This window comes from Topomyia yanbarensis, chromosome 1 (genome assembly GCF_030247195.1).
Source record: "Topomyia yanbarensis strain Yona2022 chromosome 1, ASM3024719v1, whole genome shotgun sequence".
Classification (NCBI taxonomy): Eukaryota; Metazoa; Arthropoda; class Insecta; order Diptera; family Culicidae; genus Topomyia; species Topomyia yanbarensis.
The window spans coordinates 131,902,477-131,924,955 of NC_080670.1; the positions used below are offsets into that span (position 1 = coordinate 131,902,477).

A 22,479-nucleotide genomic window follows, 5' to 3' on the forward strand; every position below is an offset into this window, starting at 1 on the left:
GCGCGCGATCATGAATCGGTCACGTCCGGAAATCTTTAGCATTCATTCTAGCAATTTAGGTCCATACATTCAGTTGGACCAATAAAAAAAAATAAAGCTCATATCCACTAGACCACGCGTTCTACGGCGACATGATTGGGAACTTTAGTGATATGGAAGAACCCACTTTCTTCTGGAATCTGAACCGTACACCAAAAATCCAAAATTAAGTATCAGATTCACGGTCCGCGCGCGATCATTCTAGAACACACGCGAATATGCGAAAGGCACACGGTTATGAAATATAATTTATACACGCGAAGATCATACACGTTTACACACGCGACATACAAATGCACACGCGATCGAGCACGTTAACGTACAAATCTTCGAGCCCTTCGCGATGATACACGCGATCGCGAGTCCCTACGCCCGCACATACCTGAACCGTACAATGAATTACACATTCAGAATCACGGCCCGCTACAATTGGTCTAATGCAGTGTTTTATTGGGCGACAGGGCGACATTGCCTGTCTCGTCTGCAAATTGTAGTATGTGATTCTGACGGGGAGCCCTTCCGAGAACCTAGCTCTACAGCTCCAGTAGGACAACTCTCGAGAAAAAAAAATATCTATGTCCAAAATGGAACATATATCGCGTCCTCAAATGTACCGGGGCCCTTACACGCGCATTAAAAGCATCATGTCATTATTGAAATTGTATGAGAATTCCATTATTACTCGCCTTACACGATCATTAGGGCCCCTTACACGCGCAACAAAAGTGTCATTACTAAGTAATGTGTTTACTGAAATTGTATGAGAATTCCATCATTACTCGTCTTACACGATCATTAAAAGTGACATTATTGCTCAGTAATGACATTACTAACACCTCGTGTAACGCCCCTTATTAAAAGTTACATAACTGCTCAGTAAAAACATTACTATCGCCTCGTGTAATGTCCTCTTATATATTGTATTCTCACGTTTGGTTCATTTTCTTTTATTATAGGCTCTCTTCGTATACTGGCACTTCAACATTATCTGCCACAACATGACACCAATGGAGAGTTTCAAATACCAGATACGCCAACGAACGAAATTTATGTTTTCAATCGTTACGGACAGCATGTGGCTACCAAGGATTTATCATCGAGCAAAACACGCTACTCTTTTCTGTATTCGAAAAATACTAGCTTCGGAAAATTGTCGACCGTGACCGATAGTTCTGGCAATAAAATACAATTTTTGCGCGATTACAGCAATGTAGTAAGCTCAATAGAAAATACACAAGATCATAAATCTGAGCTCAAAATATCGTCAAATGGTATGCTAACAAAAATTATTGAGCGGAAAGGAAAAACTGAACTACAGTTTGACTACGATAGTAATAGTGGACTGCTCCTCAGTAGGACCGGCTATGGCGAAACTTTTATTTATCATTATGACGAATATGGACGTGTAACGAGAGCAATATTGCCTAGTGGAGAAATCTTACGAATAATAACCGTTTTGGGAGATAAAAATGACGATTTGGGAGTACAGGTGGGTGAAAGTGTCCATTCGCATTTTTCTCAAGAACAAGCGACCCCAACCGTTTTTTCGCTAATTGGAGGTATCAAAAACGCAATTATTACAAAAGATACTGAAATGACCATTGCGAAAATCAGCCATATTAACAACACTTTATCGGTTTTTTGTACTGATGGCATTACTATAGAATCATTAGCTCTCGCTGCTCATCCATACTTGGAAAAGATAATGCCAATCGAAGCTGAAATGCTACCAATGTGGTCTCACCAGGTGGTTACCATGGGTGATAGCCTAACAAATTCTATGTACTCAAAATACAACTATATAGCAGTTGATAACAATCGTGTACCTCAGCAAAGCTTCAACCGTGAGATTTGGGTAAACAAAAGTAGAGTGCTTAAGATCAACTACGAGCAGCTACAAAACCGTGAACTGTTTATCAATAAGTATGATGAGATTATATTGACAGTACTGTATGACCCATCGGGCCTTCCTATTTCATACTACCCTGGTGGTGAAAACAGTCGCTTCCTTCCACTCAATATAACGTATGATCGTTTCAACCGCATTGAAGGCTGGCAGTGGGGACCCGCAGAGTTAAGATATAACTACGATATGAATGGACTTCTATCTGAAGTAACCAGTCAACAAGACGGAATTATATCGTATTCCTACAATGAGCTGAATCTGTTGTCAGATATTGCATTGGGTAGTCAACGAAAATTCAAGTTATCCTACGATGTTAATGGAGGGTTACGACATATTACACTTCCCAGTGGTACTAAGCATTCGTTCAGTATTCAACCTTCGATTGGTTTTGTAAGATTTACATACACTCCCCCCGGTAGTAACAAACCTTATTTACAGCACTACTCTTACGCTGGCGCTTTGTTGCAAACTATTTATCCAGGAGACGGCGCCCGTATTGTATATCGCTACAACAACGCAAATTTAGTATCAGAGATAGTTCATGGCGATGGACGAAGTGAATTTACATATGGGACCGCTTCTAGCATGCCCTCGGCAGTTGTTCACACCGAACGAGACTTGGAGTACCGATGGGACTTCGATTATATCGGTGGGCTTCTAGTGGAAGAACGCGTAGATTTTTCCGCTAAAACTGGGTTATCTAATGCAAAATTTAGCTACGAATATGACAACAATTTTCGTTTAATCTCGATTCAAGGAAGAATAGGCGGACAAAATTTACAAAATCAAAATTTTGGATACAATGAAAAAACTGGCAGTTTATCCCAAATTGGACAGTTCAAGGTATCAAACCCAACGGCAAACCAAACCACAGTTGGTGACGGAACAGCCACATTCTCCCGTACAATAGATGGTCGCTTTCTGGAAACTCTAATAACCGTTATGATTCATCGAATGGCTGTTTTCAGGATGGAGTTTACACATGACATGCATGGTCGAATCTCACAAACTCGCACTTACACGCGAAATGTTGGCGTTAATACATATACCAACGTAAAGAACTATACCTGGGATTGTGATGGACAATTAATTGGTGTTGAAGCTCAGGAACCATGGGGGTTCCGGTATGATGATAATGGCAATATGCTCTCGCTCACGTATCGTGGAAACACAATACCGATGGAATATAGCAACACGGATCGAATATTAAAATTCGGCGAAGGACCATATAAATATGAAGTACGTGGTCTTGTGGCACAAAATGCTCGGGAGGAGCGATTCCACTACAACACACACGGTCTACTCATACGAGCAACCAAACGAGGTCGTTTTGATGTACGCTATTACTATGATCATTTGAATCGTCTGGCCACTAGGAAGGACAATTTCGGTAATGTTACACAATTCTTTTACAACAGTCAGGAACGGCTAAATGAAGTGAGTCAGATATATTCACCACGTGACGGTAAACTGATGTCGCTTGTGTACGATGACCGGGGACATCTGATCTATGCACAAGTATATCGCCATAAGTACTACATTGCAACGGATCAATGTGGCACCCCTGTAATGATGTTCAACCAGTATGGAGAGGGAATTCGAGAAATCATGCGCTCTCCATATGGTCACATTGTTTACGACTCAAACCCGTACCTCTACATGCCAATCGACTTTTGCGGCGGAATTCTCGATCAGGTTAGTAAATAACATACATACAACATACACCAAAATAGGTATTCAGAGATAGCTGTTTTTATTTGACACCGCTGAATGCCTTAGCATAACTGAGCCGGCGAATATTCAAGTTTTTTTAAATTTATAAAAATAAAAACACAAGAAGGAAACTAATCACTACTAAGAGGTTGATAGCATTATTATTTTTCGGACTATTCATAATTCATAATTACGTAACACTTTTTGGGGGTTATTACATTTTGTGACATATAAGGGAAATGGGAGTAAGCTAGTACGTAACACAACCAGTGCTCTCGACTGTCGACCGTTTTTGTGAACGCACGAACGGCGACTGATTTCATTTCAAACACTGCTTTTTGCGCAATCCTTCGTAACATATTCGATTGAACCAACGGGGGCAGTGCGTTCATTTGAATGAACACTATATTCGGGCGAGATGCAAAAAAATCTATTGCAGTTTAAAGCTATCATTGGATTGCGTTCTCACAATAGCATGAACTGCGTTGATATATCGATCAGCGCTCCCGTTCGTTTGTAGTCCCATGAATACAAGGTGGCATGACACGTTGATTTAAAATTCAGACGAAAGCATTTGGCGATTCTACGTTGAAACCGCTCACAGATAGCGCAGGAAGCAAAGTGTTGCTGATTTCATTCTGTTCTGTCATAGTGCATATATTTTCTGTCAACATTGGTAAAAAATAATTTTTAAACACCAAATCACCGAACAATTTGTTGATAATTGTTTATGAAAAAGAAGGAAAACCATCATTTTATAAGATGAAGAGTGTGTGCTGTTCCGAAATGTAATTTGTTGAGCACCGTAGCCGCCGCAACATCATTTCCCATTCCTCTTAAGTTAAGCTAAACCTTTATGAGATGGTGTAAATTCATGAAACTCTCCAGATCACGCGAGGAAAAATATATCCGGCTAATAGGAGCTTTGTATCATACACAGCTGATCCTTCTCTCTGATAGTCTTCACTGAATCTCCTACGTAGTCCAAAATATGAAGGAGTTTGGCATTGGAACTGATTGGGTCTCGGTTTCGAGTTGGAACTCTATTTACAGAACGATGTTTTATAACCACAATAATACCCCGATTACATTTCGAAGAAATGTATGAGCCAAATAGTTGCAAATGGCTGTTATTTCAGAATAGTTGCAAATAAAACTAAATTTCTTACTCGTTTCATTCATATTTTGGCAGTGGTAAGCTTTTTCCGAAAAGAAAATGAAGTTTTAGTAGTAAGCTACGACTCACTTGCGGGTGAAAAAAAGCAAACTGTATCACTTTGCCAGTTCATGAGCTGAATCATAGGTGTCGCATGACTAATTTTGGTTTTGCCGCAAATCGCCATTCGTTTGATTTTTTTTTTATTCAAATCGTTTATTTGATAAGGCACGTTGCGTTAGCTTAAAGGTGCCAATTTTGTTTTGTTTTACATTTTAAATTGCTTAAAACTAGGGGATTACATATTGATTTTTTAAAAATGAAACTAATGCGATTTTATAGCTATCTTATATATCTACACAAGGGGATAATATTGTTTTCGTAAGATTAGGGGGGTCATTTAGTTTTTGTGGCAATATGGTTTGACATTTTTATCAGTGAGATTATTGGAGCAAATAATGTATAATTAAGGGGGACAATTTTTTACGACTAACTTAAAACTAGGAATAACTAGAGGGCATGATTGAATTTTGTAAAGATTCGTAATTATAGTTATTTTTGTGGGTAGTAGAGTTGGGCAATTTCAATGAGATTATATAATATAATAGTTAAAACTAGAAGAGACAAGAAGAGCTAAATGCTTCGTGATGATATTGGGGGGGGGGGGGGGGTAGGGGTGTTACTTCTGGGTATAAGAGTCAGGGGAGGGAGGGTAGACAAAGATGGCAGGGAGAGAAAATTATTTCAGTTTCAGGCATCGTGAGATCAACGGATGGATTACAAACTCGGGTGGCCTTCATCAGGGGAATCATGTACTGGGACGCCGGGTGGTCCTCCTCAAGATGGCAGGGGTTTTTCCAGACGATTTCGTAGTACGGCTCAGATGTGGATCGGCTACATTTCGAGTTAAGCGTGTTATGTTCGTGCCGTAGGTCCCGTGTTTGTTGGCTCATTCGATACAGATGGTTTGATACAGGTGGAAGAGCGTTCTGAGAATGATAAGGAGATAACAAGGGGCAGTTAGACTTGTATATTGATGGTTTTCACAAAGGTGTATATAAGGGACATATAGAGAACATCGCGGCTTGCCAGCACATCTCGAACCGGGACGTTGGTTGGTCTTCCTCGGGCCCGCAGGGTATCCATTAGCCAAGACCTAGCGGAACTGTACTCGGTGCACGCCCAGACAATGTGCTCGATGTCGTGATAGCCGTCGCCACAAGCGCAGATACCACTATCCACGAGCCCAATACGCCGGAGATGTGCATCCAGCGTGTAATGGTTTGCCATGAGTCGGGACATCACACGAATGAAGTCACGACCCACATCCATCCCCTTGAACCAAGGTTTCGTCGATACCTTAGGGATTATCGAATGTAGCCACCTTCCCAGCTCTCCACTGCTCCACGAAGTTTGCCAACTTTCGAGGGTTCTCTGATGAGTAATACTGAAAAATTCGCTGAAGCAAATTGGTCTTTCGTAAACGTCTCCTTCTAAGGCACCCACCTTAGCTAAGGAGTCTGCCTTCTCATTGCCCGGAATGGAGCAATGAGAAGGGACCCATACCAAGGTAATCTGGAAAGAGTTGTCAGATAAAGCACTCAGTAGCTCCCGTATTTTCCCCAAAAAATACGAGGAGTGCTTGCCTTGTTTCATCGAGCGAATAGCGTCAATGGAACTGAGGCTATCCGAAACGATGAAGTAATGGTCTGCGGGTAATGTTTCAATGACTCCAAGGGTATACTGAATGGCAGCTAGTTCTGCGGCGTAAACTGAAGCAGGGTCACTGAGTTTGTAGGAGGCGGTGAACTTTTGATTGAAAATACCGAAGCCAGTGGATCCTTCGAGGTTTGATCCGTCAGTATAGAACATCTTAGAACAGTCGACTTCTCGGAATTTATTATAAAAAATGTTTGGAACCACTTGTGGGCGTATGTGGTCCGGAATTCCACTAATCTCGTCTTTCATGGATGTGTCGAAGAAAACAGTAGATTCAGAAGTATTTATGAAATGCACACGGTTGGGATTGTAAGAAGAAGGGTTAATATTCTGCGCCATGTAGTCAAAGTACAGGGACATGAAACGGGTCTGAGAATTGAGCTCAACAAGCCTTTCGAAATTTTCAATCACGACCGGGTTCAAGATATCGCATCGAATGAGCAATCGATATGAGAGTTCCCAAAATCGATTTTTCAACGGGAGAACGCCCGACAGCACTTCGAGACTCATCGTATGGGTCGACTGCATGCACCCTAAGGCGATACGCAAACAACGATACTGAATTCTTTCGAGTTTGATGAAATGTATGTTCGCGGCGGAGCGAAAGCAGAAGCATCCGTATTCCATTACCGAAAGTATCGTTGTTTGATACAACCTAATTAGGTCTCCTGGGTGGGCACCCCACCATGTTCCGGTTATTGTACGAAGAAAGTTGATCCTTTGTTGGCATTTCTGTTTCAGATACCGAATATGGCATCCCCAAGTACCTTTCGAGTCGAACCAGACCCCTAGATATTTTACTGTGAAGACCTGAGCGATAGTTTGACCCATTAATAGAAGCTGTAGTTGTGCTGGTTTACGCTTCCTTGAAAATACAACTAGCTCAGTTTTCTCCGTGGAGAATTCGATACCCAGCTTAATAGCCCAAGCAGACAAATTGTCCAGGGTATTCTGTAATGGTCCTTGTAGATCGACAGCTTTGGGTCCCGTAACAGACACCACGCCATCGTCTGCAAGTTGCCTTAACGTGCAGGAATTGTCAAGACATTCATCAATGTCGTTGACATAGAAATTGTATAAAAGGGGGCTTAGACATGAGCCCTGGGGAAGGCCCATGTAGCTAAATCGTGATGTCGATAAGTCACCATGCGAAAAATGCATGTGCTTTTCCGACAACAAGTTTAGTAAAAAGTTGTTTAAAGTCGCTGAAAGACCATGCTGGTGCAGCTTCTCTGAAAGAATGTTGATCGAAACTGAATCAAAAGCCCCCTTAATATCTAGGAACACTGATGCCATCTGCTCTTTGCTAGCATAGGCCATTTGAATTTCAGTTGAGAGCAACGCAAGACAATCGTTCGTCCCTTTGCCTTTGCGAAAGCCAAATTGTGTATCTGACAGTAAGCCATTTGCTTCGACCCAATTGTCGAGGCGGGATAGGATCATTTTCTCGAACAACTTCCGGATACAGGATAGCATTGCGATCGGACGGTACGAATTGTGGTCGGAGGCTGGTTTTCCTGGTTTTTGGATGGCGATGACCTTCACTTGTCTCCAATCGAGTGGGACAATGTTAGCCTCGAGAAACTTATTAAATAAGTTCAACAAGCGTCTCTTGGCAGAGTCAGGCAGATTCTTCAACAAGTTGAATTTGATTCTGTCTGGCCCCGGAGCTTTATTGTTACACGACAAGAGAGCAAGTGAGAACTCCACCATCGAAAAAGGTGTTTCGTTCGCGCTATCGTGAGGAGACGCGGCGCGGTAAATCTTCTGTGCCGGGGCGGAATCCGGACAAACCTTCTTGGCGAAATTGAATATCCAACGGTTTGAATATTCCACGCTCTCATTAGTACTGTTTCGATTTCGCATACGTCGGGCTGTTCCCCAAAGAGTGCTCATCGATGTTTCTCTCGTTAATCCGTCGACGAACCGGCGCCAATAACCGCGTTTTTTGGCTTTCATCAAACTCTTCATTCGCTTGTCGAACGTCGCGTACTGTCGAAAACTAGCGGGTAACCCGTCGTTCCGGAAGGTCTTAAACGCGGCGGCCTTCTCTGCGTACACGTCTGAGCACTCTTTATCCCACCAGGGATTGGGAGAACGTTTTTGTATGTTCGCGCCGGGTACTGGCCTAGTCTGAGCTTGATTCGCGCTGTCGAGAATCAAGCCAGCCAAAAAGCTGTACTCTTCCTCCGGAGGAAGTTCTTGGGTAGATTCGATGTTGTCGGATATCGCGGCAGCATAGCTCTTCCAATCGATATTTCGTGTGAGGTCATACGAAATATTGATTGATTTCAATGGCCTTGAACCGTTATTGATTGAGACTACAATCGGCAGATGGTCGCTTCCGTGGGGATCAGGAATTACCTTCCACGTGCAATTTAACCGCAGCGATGTTGAGCAAAGGGACAAGTCTAAGGCGCTCGGGCGCGCTGGAGGAGCAGGAATCCGTGTCATTTCACCCGTGTTTAAAATTGTCAAATTGAAGTTATCGCAAAGATCCTGAATTAAGGAAGACCGGTTATCATCATAGAGGCAACCCCATGCTGTACCGTGAGAGTTAAAGTCTCCTAAAACTAGTCGCGGTGCTGGCAGAGATTCTAAGATGTCTTGTAGCCGTCGGTGCCCAACCGCGGTGTTGGGGGGAATATATATGGAAGCTATGCAAAGGCTTTTGCCTTTGGTTGTTACTTGACAAGCGACAACTTCAATACCTGTTATCGAGGGAAGGTTAATTCTGTAGAAGGAATAGCACTTTTTGATCCCCAAAAGCACTCCTCCATAGGGGGTGTTTCGATCCAGGCGAATAATATTAAAGTCGTGGAAGTTGAGATCTATGTCGGAAGTTAACCAAGTTTCACATAATGCAAATGCATCACAACTCAAATTATTTATTAAAATTTTGAAGGAATCGATTTTCGGGATGATACTTCTGCAATTCCACTGTAGAACAGTGATCAAATCCGTGACCTCGTTCGATGAGTTAGCCATCGAAGGATACAATCGCTGAGAGGAGGGGCCATTTAGCAGTCAACTGCTTCAAAAATGTTCTCACTGTAGGGAGAAAACCTAACATAAGACTTTTAATAGGATCAGTAATATTGAAAGTTTTTATTATCCAGTCCACTATGTCCGAGAGTTTTATAATTCCAGTGCTGTGATTACTCTCGAACTGAAACAAAGGAACACTTGGGATTTTTGATGTTCCTGGAAGTGCTGGGAACTCCTTCTCTGAGCTTAATCCTCCGAGACCAGGAGCTAATTGCTTCGGTTTGGTTGCAACACTTCCAATAGATGTGACTTTCGGAGCCCCCTCAAGGGACACCTTCTGGCCTTTACAAGGAACTTTACGAGAGGAAGTGTTCCTCCTCTTCCTATAAATTCTAGGCACCCTAGTAGATGTTCCCTCTTGTGGGTTACCAGCCTCGCCCTCGTCAGGAGGCAAGTGAGTATAGATGTTTGCTGAGGATGGTGGCGTAGCATTCTTTAACATTTCTGCGAAAGAATGTTTGGATCGTCCCGCAAGGGAACGTTTCAGTTTATCCCCGCGTAGTTTGTACGCGGGACATGCCGAGATATCATGCAGACTCTCCGCACAGTAAGGACACTTTTCGGCTTGCTTACTGCACGAATCATCCAGATGATTCTCCCCGCATTTTCCACAGCGGGCCTTATTACTACAATGGGTGGCTGTGTGACCCAATTGTTTACACTTTGTGCAATTCATGACCCGCGGCACAAACAGACGCACAGGCAGACGAACCTTGTGCAAGAGGACGAAATTTGGCAAAGCGGTACCAGCGAAGGTCACCCGATAAGAGTTTGATTGGGGGTACGTTTTTGAACCATCCCCCGCAACTACTACTGAGTGCAAACGTTTGCACTCAAGTATTTTAACTGGCTGAAGTAAGCGGTCTCTGAATCGGCCAACCCCGTACTTCAGCAGATCCTCGCACGTCAAACTCTCATCGGTTACGACGCCTTCGGATTGTACTCTTACAGCCGGAATATACACGTTATAATCCCGCGTAAAGTGCTCACAGCAAGCAATATCGTTTGCCTGCTTTGAGTTGGCTAGCAACACCCTTATCTTGTCCGAGCGGACCTTTGAAATTTCGGTCACAGCCGAGAACCGTTCCGTCAGGTCTCTAGAAATCTGAAGAAGATTCAGTGATTTAGTCTTGGGCCGAAAGAAGACCACAAATGGACCAGTTGAGAGTTCTGGATAGCATTTGGGCCGGGGGGGAGCCTTAGAAGTTGAACCCGATTCAACTTCCATTTGACCATCCGGAGAGGGAACCATAGAAAACGTCAACGCACGGGGTCAGCGCCCGCGCAGACGGAAGAAAGCAATAAATGTGTTACAAAAGACAAAAACCACTTAGCTTTAAACTGGTGTCCAACGACGAACCGATCCAGCTTATACAGCTGGCTATTGTTTAATCCTCACACGCGAACAAAAGACTGAGGACCGAACCGAACTGGCAAAATAACCTTGAATGCGGATTAAAACTATTCTTTATCGCCTCACACAGCACTACGGACTAGAAAAAACAACCTCTGACTCGATGGAGAGCTCGAAAACGAATGACCATTCGTTTGATATTTTTCTGCCTATTTGGGCTGCTTGTTTCTTACTTGGTACGCATGGTGGTATGGATACACTTACGAAGTTTTTACTTATAGTAATATTCCTAAAAGGTTTAAGAATTTAGAAACACATATCAGTGTGGTAAAGCTATTCATAGCAGTGAATAACTTATGCTTCTGATTCGACAAAAAAGATTAACCCTCCGGAAATCGCGCTTATGGCCCACTGAACGAGCAGCCGCTGGTGCCCAAAGACGATTTCGCTAGATTTTCAGTGCAGCGTGTACTCAGTGCACTAGCGCGACTGCCGGAAGATTAATGATCATGTGGGAATTGACATGAGCATGTTGTTCGTATTTGACAAGGACGGCAAATGATATACCGGTGTGTATTTTAAACTATTGCGAACAACATTACTAGCATTCACCTTGTTCAACAATAACTCGTTTCAACAGTTAGTAAGTTTGTATTGCCTTTTTGCTTCATTTATTTTTTTGCCGGAAAGCCCTTGACATTCTGATCTAGTTTGTCGAAGATATTACCCTTCCAAATGGTCAGCATTTCGTGTTATTAAAAGTTGAAATTCATGTTGTTATCAACCTCATGCAAATCGCGCGTTCACCAAAGGCCGCTTTTTTCACTTTCAACAGAGCCACCCCAACTACAGCACATGACACCCTCAACTTTGCGCGCTTATAACTTTGTCAGCTTGTGTTGGATTGACTTGCAATCATCACGAGTCGATTTGTTGTTACAAGAAGATTTCTCACGAAAAACATTAATCGAATACAGCGCCACCTAGATCTGAAAATGTGAAACTGATGTGTTTCTCCATGCATTTGGTAAATTTTTCCCATGCAAATTTTGAGCCATTTGCGGAACCACTTCCAGTATACCAAATGAGCTGAAATTTTCAGGGAAGCTTATTAGCCACCCAAACTGGGCCAGGCTAATATATATATATATATATATATATATATATATATATTATATATATATATATATATATATATATATATATATATATATATATATATATATATATATATATATATATATATATATATATATATATATATATATATGTATATATATATATATATATATATATATATATATATATATATATATATATATATATATATATATATATATATATATATATATATATATATATATATATATATATATATATATATATATATATATATATATATATATATATATATATATATATATATATATATATATATATATATATATATATATACAGGGTGTTTGCTTCATGTTTAAGAACCTGACTGTCATATTTGGAGAACAAAATCGTTCTACACATACCATCAAATTTCAATCATTACAAAGTTGTTGAACTTTTTGTGTTAAAAACTTGTTTGTCTTTAAATACCTCTAACTCAAAAAGGATACTTTGTATTTCAAATATTTTAGGTCCACTGGGAAGGTGAGAAAATTTCGCATTGAGTGATGCCCTCACATGTTTCAGCTAATTAGTTTATGTAGCCTTTTCAAAGTAATTTATTGAAAATTAAACAATTTTAATCGATTTTTCGCTCATTTCCTGAAAATCCTAATAGTTAACCTCATCATTATAATAATCCAGATTGTTGTCTTGAAGAGCTGCATAATTCGTTTTTTTGACATGATACACTTACCTTTTCTTAGAACATTAAGGGACATCAAATGAATAATAGTAACGATAAATTTTATTGATTAATAATTAGAATAATTAAAAAACTGTCTAAAAAACACAAATTTTGAGTTATTTTGTTAGTAAAAAACCATTTGAGAGGCTGAGAGCAAGAGTGGGTTAAAAATTCGCTGCGAGCAAAAGCGGTATACGTTTTATTTAGAGCAAAACCGGTTTAAGTACCAGTCAGAGCAGAAATGGGATAAAAAAACCTTAGCGCAAAAGTGGGTTAAAAAGATATACCACTTTTGCCCTGAGAGGATATATATTCCATTTTTATTCTAAGAATGTTTTCAAAAATGATTTATCACCAATCAGGGAAAACCATCATCAATATGGGTATCATTTGAAAGGAGGTGGTTAGTAGATATGGGAAATCGATAATTACGCCATTTTGAATTCCAAGATGGCGACTTCCGTTACCACAAAATAGTGAGAACCACCATCAATATGGGTGTCATTTGAAAGGAGATGGTGAGCAGACACCGAAAATTGACCATCACCGCCATTTTGAAATCCAAGATGGCGACTTCCGGTTACCACAAAATAGTGAGAACCACCATCAATATGAGTGTCATTTGAAAGGGGATGGTGAGCAGACACCGAAAATTGACCACCACCGCCATTTTGAAATCCAAGATGGCGACTTCCGGTTACCACAAAATAGTGAGAACCACCATCAATATGGGTGTCATTTGAAAGGAGATGGTGAGCAGACACCGAAAATTGACCATCACCGCCATTTTGAAATCCAAGATGGCGACTTCCGGTTACCACAAAATAGCGAGAACCACCATCAATATGGGTGTCATTTGAAAGGAGATAGTGAGCAGACACCGAAAATTGACCATTACCGCCATTTTGAAATCCAAGATGGCGACTTCCGGTCACCACAAAATAATGAGAACCACCATCAATATGGGTGCAATTTGAAAGGGGATGGTGAGCAGACACCGAAAATTGACCTTCACCGCCATTTTGAAATCCAAGATGGCGACTTCCGGTTACCACAAAATAGTGAGAACCACCATCAATATGGGTGTCATTTGAAAGGGAATGGTGAGCAGACATCGAAAATTGACTTTCACCGCCATTTTGAAATCCAAGATGGCGACTTCCGGTTACCACAAAATAGTGAGAACCACCATCAATATGGGTGTCACTTGAAAGGGAATGGTGAGCAGACATCGAAAATTGACCACCACCGCCATTTTGAAATCCAAGATGGCGACTTCCGGTTACCACAAAATAGTGAGAACCACCATCAATATGGGTGTCATTTGAAAGAGGATGATCAGCACACACCGAAAATTGACCATTACCGCCATTTTGAATTCCAAGATGGCGACTTCCGGTTACCACAAAATAGTGAGAACCACCATCAATATGGGTGTCATTTGAAAGGGAATGGTGAGCAGACATCGAAAATTGACCATTACCGCCATTCTGAATTCCAAGATGGCGACTTCCGGTTACCACAAAATAGTGAGAACCACCATCAATATGGGTGTCATTTGAAAGGGAATGATGAGCAGACACCGAAAATTGACCACCACCGCCATTTTGAAATCCAAGATGGCGACTTCCGGTTACCACAAAATAGTGAGAACCACCATCAATATGAGTGTCATTTGAAAGAGGATGATCAGCAGACACCGAAAATTGATCATTACCGCCATTTTGAAATCCAAGATGGCGACTTCCGGTTACCATAATATAGTGAGAACCACCATCAATATGGGTGTCATTTTATAGGGGATGGTCAGCAAACACTAAAAATTCACCATCACCGCCATTTTAAAATCCAAGATGGCGACTTCCGGTTATCACAAAATAGTGAGAACCACCATCAATATGGGTGTCATTTGAAAAGGGGTGTCAGTAGATATCGGAAATTGATTATTACGTAATTTTGAAATCCAAGATGGCGACTTTCAGTTACCACAAAATAGTGAGAACCACCATTAATATGGGTGTCATTTAAAAAGGGTCAGTAGACATCGGAAATCGATTGTTACGCCATTTTGAAATCCAAGATAGCGGCTTCCGGTAACCACAAAGTAGAGAGAACCATCATCAATATGGGTATAATTTGAAAGCGGGTGTCAGTAAATATCGGGAATTGATTATTACGTCATTTTGAAATCCAAGATGGCGATTTCCGGTTACCACAAAATAGTGAGAACCACCATCAATATGGGTGGGGTGGTCAGTAGACATCGGAAATCGACAATTAGGCTATTTTGAAATCCAATATGGTCACTTCCGGTTACCAGAAAATAGTGAGAACCATCATAAACATGGGTAACGTTTGAAAGGGGGTGTTCAGTAGTAGCCGTTTTAGATCCGATTTTCTTTCACTGCAAACATTACATTGCAACAACACGGTTTTATGCCTAAATGATCGACAACGACCAACCTGCTCTCGTTTACAACATATGTACTCGATGGATTTACTGACGGATTGCGAACCGATGCTGTTCACATGGATCGGTTCGGCCTTCGACAAAATCAACCATGATGTCGCAATAGCGAAGCTGGACAAACTCGGTATTCATGGACAACTTCTGCGTTGGTTCCTCGATGGAAGGCAATTCCAAATCAGCATTAAGGACTGCCTATCTGCACCATTCTTCACTACATCCGGCATCTCAATAGGTAGCCATCTCGGTCCATTAATTTTCCTCCTCTACTTTAATGACATCAATATTAAATTACAAGGACCCCGCCTTTCTTTCGCGCATGATATGAAAATTTTTCGACAAATACGGGATAAAACCGATTCCGAGTTTTTTCAGAGTGAACTGGAGAGCTTTAGTACGTGATGTGACCTAAACAGAATGGTTTTACATCCGAGTAAATGCTCAATCGTTACGTTCACTCGGAAACGCTATCCGATTCAGTTTAACTACCATTTATTCGACTCGAGCATTCCAAGACACTCTCACGTCAAGGGTGGTGGAGTCATCATGGATGCAGCACCACACACTTCATGCTTCGTGGATGAGGCATGAAGACAATAAAGATAAAACAACCCAATGTAAGAGCATGGGAGGTATGAGCCTAGAAGCGCAAGAGCATGGGAGATATGAGCCTAGAAGCGACCGGGCCCACTATATGCTGGATACTGTCAACGTCTGTACATCAACATACGGATGCCACCCCCTGGATAAGAATGATCGACCCGCGCGAAATTAAAATTTTGTGATTTGTTTCTCGCATCAATAAAAATATTATATATGCACTTCCATATTAATTTTAGTGGTTTTAAAATAGGTTATATGAGGAAAAAAGCGAAAAAATGCTAATTTTCAATAAAATTGCTTTTGGTTCACTTCAATCCATTTTTGGGTTTATTAATATTCCTTGGATCTTCAAATTTTAAAGGTGTATGAAATGACACCAATACTGATGGTGGTTCTCACTATTTTGTGGTAACCGGAAGTCGCCATCTTGGAATTCAAAATGGCGGTGAAGGTCAATTTTCGATGTCTGCTCACCATCCTCTTTCAAATGACACCCATATTGATGGTGGTTCTCATTATTTTTTGGTAACCGGAAGTCGCCATCTTGGATTTCAAAATGGCGGTGAAGGTGAATTTTCGGTTTCTGCTGATCATCCTCTTTCAAATGACACCCATATTGATGGTGGTTCTCACTATTTTGTGGTAACCGGAAGTCGCCATCTTGGATTTCAAAATGGCGGTGAAGGTCAATTTTCGCTGTCTGCTCACCATCCTCTTTCAAATGACACCCATATTGATGGTGGTTCTCACTATTTTGTGGTAACCGGAAGTCGCCATCTTGGATTTCAAAATGGCGGTGGTGGTCAATTTTCGATGTCTGCTCACCATTCCCTTTCAAATGACACCCATATTGATGGTGGTTCTCACTATTTTGTGGTAACCGGAAGTCGCCATCTTGGATTTCAAAATGGCGGTGAAAGTCAATTTTCGATGTCTGCTCACCATTCCCTTTCAAATGACACCCATATTGATGGTGGTTCTCACTATTTTGTGGTAACCGGAAGTCGCCATCTTGGATTTCAAAATGGCGGTGAAAGTCAATTTTCGATGTCTGCTCACCATTCCCTTTCAAATGACACCCATATTGATGGTGGTTCTCACTATTTTGTGGTAACCGGAAGTCGCCATCTTGGAATTCAAAATGGCGGTAATGGTCAATTTTCGGTGTGTGCTGATCATCCTCTTTCAAATGACACCCATATTGATGGTGGTTCTCACTATTTTGTGGTAACCGGAAGTCGCCATCTTGGATTTCAAAATGGCGGTGGTGGTCAATTTTCGATGTCTGCTCACCATCCCCTTTCAAATGACACCCATATTGATGGTGGTTCTCACTATTTTGTGGTAACCGGAAGTCGCCATCTTGGATTTCAAAATGGCGGTGGTGGTCAATTTTCGGTGTCTGCTCACCATCCTCTTTCAAATGACACCCATATTGATGGTGGTTCTCACTATTTTGTGGTAACGGAAGTCGCCATCTTGGATTTCAAAATGGCGGAAATGGTCAATTTTCGGTGTTTGCTGATCATCCTCTTTCAAATGACACCCATATTGATGGTGGTTCTCCCTATTTTATGGTAACAGGAAGTCGCCATCTTGGATTTCAAAATGGCGGTGAAGGTCAATTTTCGATGTCTGCTCACCATCCCCTTTCAAATGACACCCATATTGATGGTGGTTCTCACTACTTTGTGGGAACCGGAAGTCGCCATCTTGGATTTCAAAATGGCGGCAATCGTCAATTTCCGATGCCTATTGACCTATACGGATCCCATATTACACGATTTCTAAGGCATCGAAAAATTTAAAAAAAATTTCATTTCCCACAAGTCCGAATAAGAAAATTCTGATTCTTTTCTTAGCGCAAAAATGGGTTAATAATCTATACCAGTCTTGCCCTGAAAATTTTGTCGAACCATTTTTGCGCGAATTAATATTTGATCCACTTTTGCCTGAGGTGTCATGACTATACCATTTCTGATCTAACAGAATATTTTAACCCACTTTTGCTCTGAACAAAATTTTAACCCACTCTTACTCTCAGCCTCTCATTTAGTACACTTAACTAAAAAAAAATTGTAGATACACTGATAGGATATTTTCTCAGCTTTCCAATGAAATCTTGCAAATAACGATATAAAGCATATTTTTTAGATTAGAGTCTTTTAAGCACTTGAAAGTCGGTTACAGGAAAAGTATAGTAATGAAATTACAAAGAAATGAGAAGAGATAGTAATATGACGTCCAAGAACAAATTATGCATCGTCCTAAAACCCAACTTTTCTCCGTAGTGCATATTATACCTTGCGTAAGAATAATTGTTTTGAATAGGTTTTATTAAAGAAATCTATCAACTTTAAGGTTTGCAATAGACTACAATAAAACTGTCTTATGATTTGATTGCTTGTTTTATGCTAATTTTATTCTAGGTTTAAAATAGTGCACAGAACTTTTTTACAACCATAAATAAAACTTAAAAGTTCAAGTTTTATTGTTGAAGTAATAACAATGTTTTATAGAGTACTTACAGAGCAAACCTAATGATAGCTATTTAAAATCATAATAAAATCATCGGCTTCGATGGTGCCTTCTTAAAAAACTAGATAAAACAACAGTAAATCCTTCAATCATTTTAATTGTTACTTGGGATTTGTGTTTACCTTTTGTTAATTATTTATTTATTTATTTGTTTATTTATTTATTTATTTATTTATTCATTTATTTATTTATTTATTTATTTATTTATTTATTTATTTATTTATTTATTTATTTATTTATTTATTTATTTATTTATTTATTTATTTATTTATTTATTTCAAGTCGCCAATCAGATGTAGACCGGTTTCTTGCAATAATTATTAAACTAACTTAACACTAGTTAAAATTTTGATTTACTTTAAACTGCTGCTTAAGTTTTGCTTTCGACACAGTAAAGTCAACGCTTTCGCAATGATTGTTGTAAATATTCATCATTTGGTTTAAAGGGCCAAACTTGGCATACTTAGTAGGATGGCGAATTGTACAAAAGATGTTGCGGTTACGTAGTTGTCGAGAAGGAGCATAAAAATTTAGTTTCGATAATAGTTCGATTGAATCAATACGATGTTATGCAATGTCGTTTACAAATGGTATCATAGAAAATTCACGACGATCTTTCAAGGTTTGAATGTCAATTAGCATGCACCGTGCTTCATAAGATGGCAAATGTAGTCCAGTCCAACCTAGTTTACGAAGAGCGAACATCTAAAACTGCTTTTGTACTGAGTCTATCCGGTTTGCATGCGTTGCTGAAAAAGGCGACCAAACTATACTAAAATATTCTAGTGTTTTTTTTTCAATTTGTTTATTTGATAAGGCACGTATGCGTTAGCTTAAAGGTGCCATTTTTTCATTGTTTTACATTTTGAATTTGCTTAAAACTAGGGGGTTAGGAGAAATTAATTATTAACTAAGCGGAACATTTTACAAGCTTATTAACTAGAAATACTCTCTAGTTATTTCTAGTTAATAAGCTTGTAAAATGTTCCGCTTCCGCTGTGGTTCAAGATTAAGAGGAATTAATTAGGGCTATTTTAAAGTAGTGGTACTGTTGTGCATTTCTTAACGAGATTAAATATTGATCAACTAAAACTAGAAGATAGGGGGGCACATAAGTTTTGGGAAGATATTCAAGGGGAGAAGGGGGTGAAGTCATACATCTGTGTATCAGAGACATGGGAGGGAGGGTGGACAAGGCTGAAGGGGGGGAGATATAAACTTTCAGTTTCCGGCATCAGGAATTAACGGCCAGGATTACAGATTCGAACGGATTGATCAACTAAAACTAGAAGATAGGGGGCACATAAATTTTGGGAAGATATTCAAGGGGAGAAGGGGGTGAAGTCATACATCTGTGTATCAGAGACATGGGAGAGAGGGTGGACAAGGCTGAACGGGGAGGGGATATAAACTTTCAGTTTCCGGCATCAGGAATCAACGGCCAGGATTACAGATTCGAACGGATGTATCAAGTATTGGGACGTCGGGCGATTTTCCTCGAGCCGGCAGGGGTTCCTCCAGACGATTTCGTAGTACGGCTCAGATACGGATCGGGAACACACCGCGCTGCGCGTGTGATGTTGTACTGTAGATCTCGTGTTGTTGGTACATTCGACAGATGTTTTGTCTCGTCTTGGAGTCGTATCAAACCATCGTTGGGGTACGGTAGGCGGAAGAGGGCACTTCTGGGAATGATAAGAGAAAAGATAGGGGCATTTAAATTTGGATATTGATGGTTTTGAGGAACGTGTATATAAGGGACATGTAGAGAATATCGCGGCTTGCTAGTACATCTCGAACCGGGACATTGGGTGATCTTCCTCGGGCCCGAAGGGAATCGAATAGTTGAGATCTGGCAGAACAGTACTCGGCGCATGCCCAGACAACATGTTCGATTTCGTGATAACCGTTGCCACAAGTGCAGATACCGCTATCCACGAGCCCAATACGCCGGACATGTGCGTCCAGCATGTAGTGATTGGACATGAGCCGAGACATCACGCGAATGAAATCCCGACCCACATCCATCCCCCTGAACCAAGGTTTCGTCGATACCTTAGGGATTATCGAATGTAGCCACCTTCCCAGTTCACCATTGCTCCATGAAGTTTGCCAACTTTAGAGGGTTCTCTGATGAGTAATACTGAAAAATTCGCTGAAGCTAATTGGTCTTTCATATATGTCACCTTGTAAAGCGTCCGCCTTAGCTAAAGAGTCCGCTTCTTCATTACCTGGAATGGAGCAATGCGAGGGAACCCAAACTAAGGTAATCTTGTACGATCTTACAAACAAAGCACGCAGGCGCTCCCAGATTTTCCCCAGAAAATATGGAATGTGCTTTCTAGGTTTCATTGAACGGAGAGCCTCGATTGAGCTGAGGCTATCCGAGACAATAAAGTAATGATCGGTGGGCAAAGTATCCCGAGCAAAGTCGAACATCAAAATTACAACAAGTAGAAATCATATTTTGATAATAGCATCAAATTGAAATCTTATTTTGCTATCAGTTTTAGATTTTTTAAATATCACATCAAATTTTGATCTCGTTTTGCTATCTTAGTTTCTTAGAAGAATTTTCTATGTTTATATTTCTTTGGTGAAACATCAAAGTGAATACATATTTTGTTATCAAAAAAAATTTCAACATCTCAATGAGCTTTCAATTTACTCTCACTGATAGCAGAATTAGTTTTCTGTTTGATGTCATAGGATAATTTTGCTGCTCTCCATTTTGATCTTTTAACCGTTAAAACGACCAAAACGACAACAACCTGAGTAATCATTTGCCGAACATCGCAACATCAAGTTTAGTTTTCAATTTGTTGTCAGACTCTTCTCGGGATCAATGATCCCAAGGGTATACTGAATAGCAGCAAGTTCTGCTACGTAAACTGAAGCAGGATCATTGAGTTTGAATGAGGCGGAGAGGTTTTGATTGAATATACCGAAGCCAGTGGAGCCGTCGAGACTTGACCCGTCGGTGTAAAACATCTTGTTGCAGTCGACTTCTCGAAATTTACTATGAAAGATGCTTGGGATCACTTGCGGACGTATGTGATCCGGGATTCCACGAATCTCGTCTTTCATGGATGTGTCGAAGAATACAGTTGAATCAGAAGAATGAAAGAGATTGACACGGTTGGGATAGTATGAAGAAGGATTGATATGTTGTGCCATGTAATCGAAGTACAAGGACATAAATCGGGTTTGAGAATTGAGCTCGATAAGCCTTTCGAAATTTGCAATTACTAACGGGTTCAAGATATCGCATCGGATGAGCAATCGATATGAGAGTTCCCAAAATCGATTTTTCAACGGAACGACGCCCGCCAGCACTTCTAAACTCATCGTATGTGTCGAGTGCATGCAGCCCAAAGCAATACGCAAACAACAATATTGGATTCGCTCTAGTTTGATGAAATGTATGTTCGCAGCGGAGCGGAAACAGAAACTCCCGTACTCCATCACCGACAATATTGTTGTTTGGTACAGCCTGATCAGGTCTCCTGGATGGGCACCCCACCATGTTCCGGTTATTGTACGGAGACAGTTGATCCTTTGCTGGCACTTCTATTTCAGATACCTAATGTGACATCCCCAGGTTCCTTTAGAGTCGAACCAGACCCCGAGATATTTGAAAGTTGAAACCTGAGCAATAGTTTGACCCATTAATTGAAGCTGTAGTTGCGCTGGTTCACGCTTCCTTGAAAATACGACTAGCTCAGTTTTCTCCGTGGAGAACTCGATACCTAGCTGGAGGGCCCAAGCAGACAAATTGTCCAAGGTATCTTGCAATGGTCCTTGCAGATCGACGGCTTTGGGACCTGTAATAGAGACCACACCGTCATCTGCAAGCTGCCTTAGCGTGCAGGAATTGACAAGACATTCGTCAATGTCATTCACGTAAAAGTTATAGAAAAGGGGGCTTAGACATGAGCCCTGGGGAAGACCCATGTAGCTAATTCGTGATGTCGATAAATCACCATGCGAAAAATGCATATGTTTTTCAGACAGCAAGTTTAGCAAAAAGTTGTTTAGAGTCGGTGAAAGACCATGCTGGTGCAGCTTCTCAGAAAGAATTTTGATAGAA

At 40.7% G+C, this 22,479-nt stretch overlaps 1 protein-coding gene across 14 annotated transcripts in view; it reads left to right on the forward strand.

The window, feature by feature from the left end:
- The window catches only part of LOC131694307 (teneurin-a), a 1,511,233-nt gene that overhangs the window by 1,408,301 nt on the left and 80,453 nt on the right, over positions 1-22,479 (forward strand). For all 14 annotated transcript variants that reach the window (XM_058982937.1, XM_058982945.1, XM_058982962.1 and 11 more), the window contains one exon: positions 996-3,640. In XM_058982937.1, the coding sequence (XP_058838920.1) occupies positions 996-3,640 (2,645 nt within the window). The remainder of the gene's footprint in view (positions 1-995; positions 3,641-22,479) is intronic.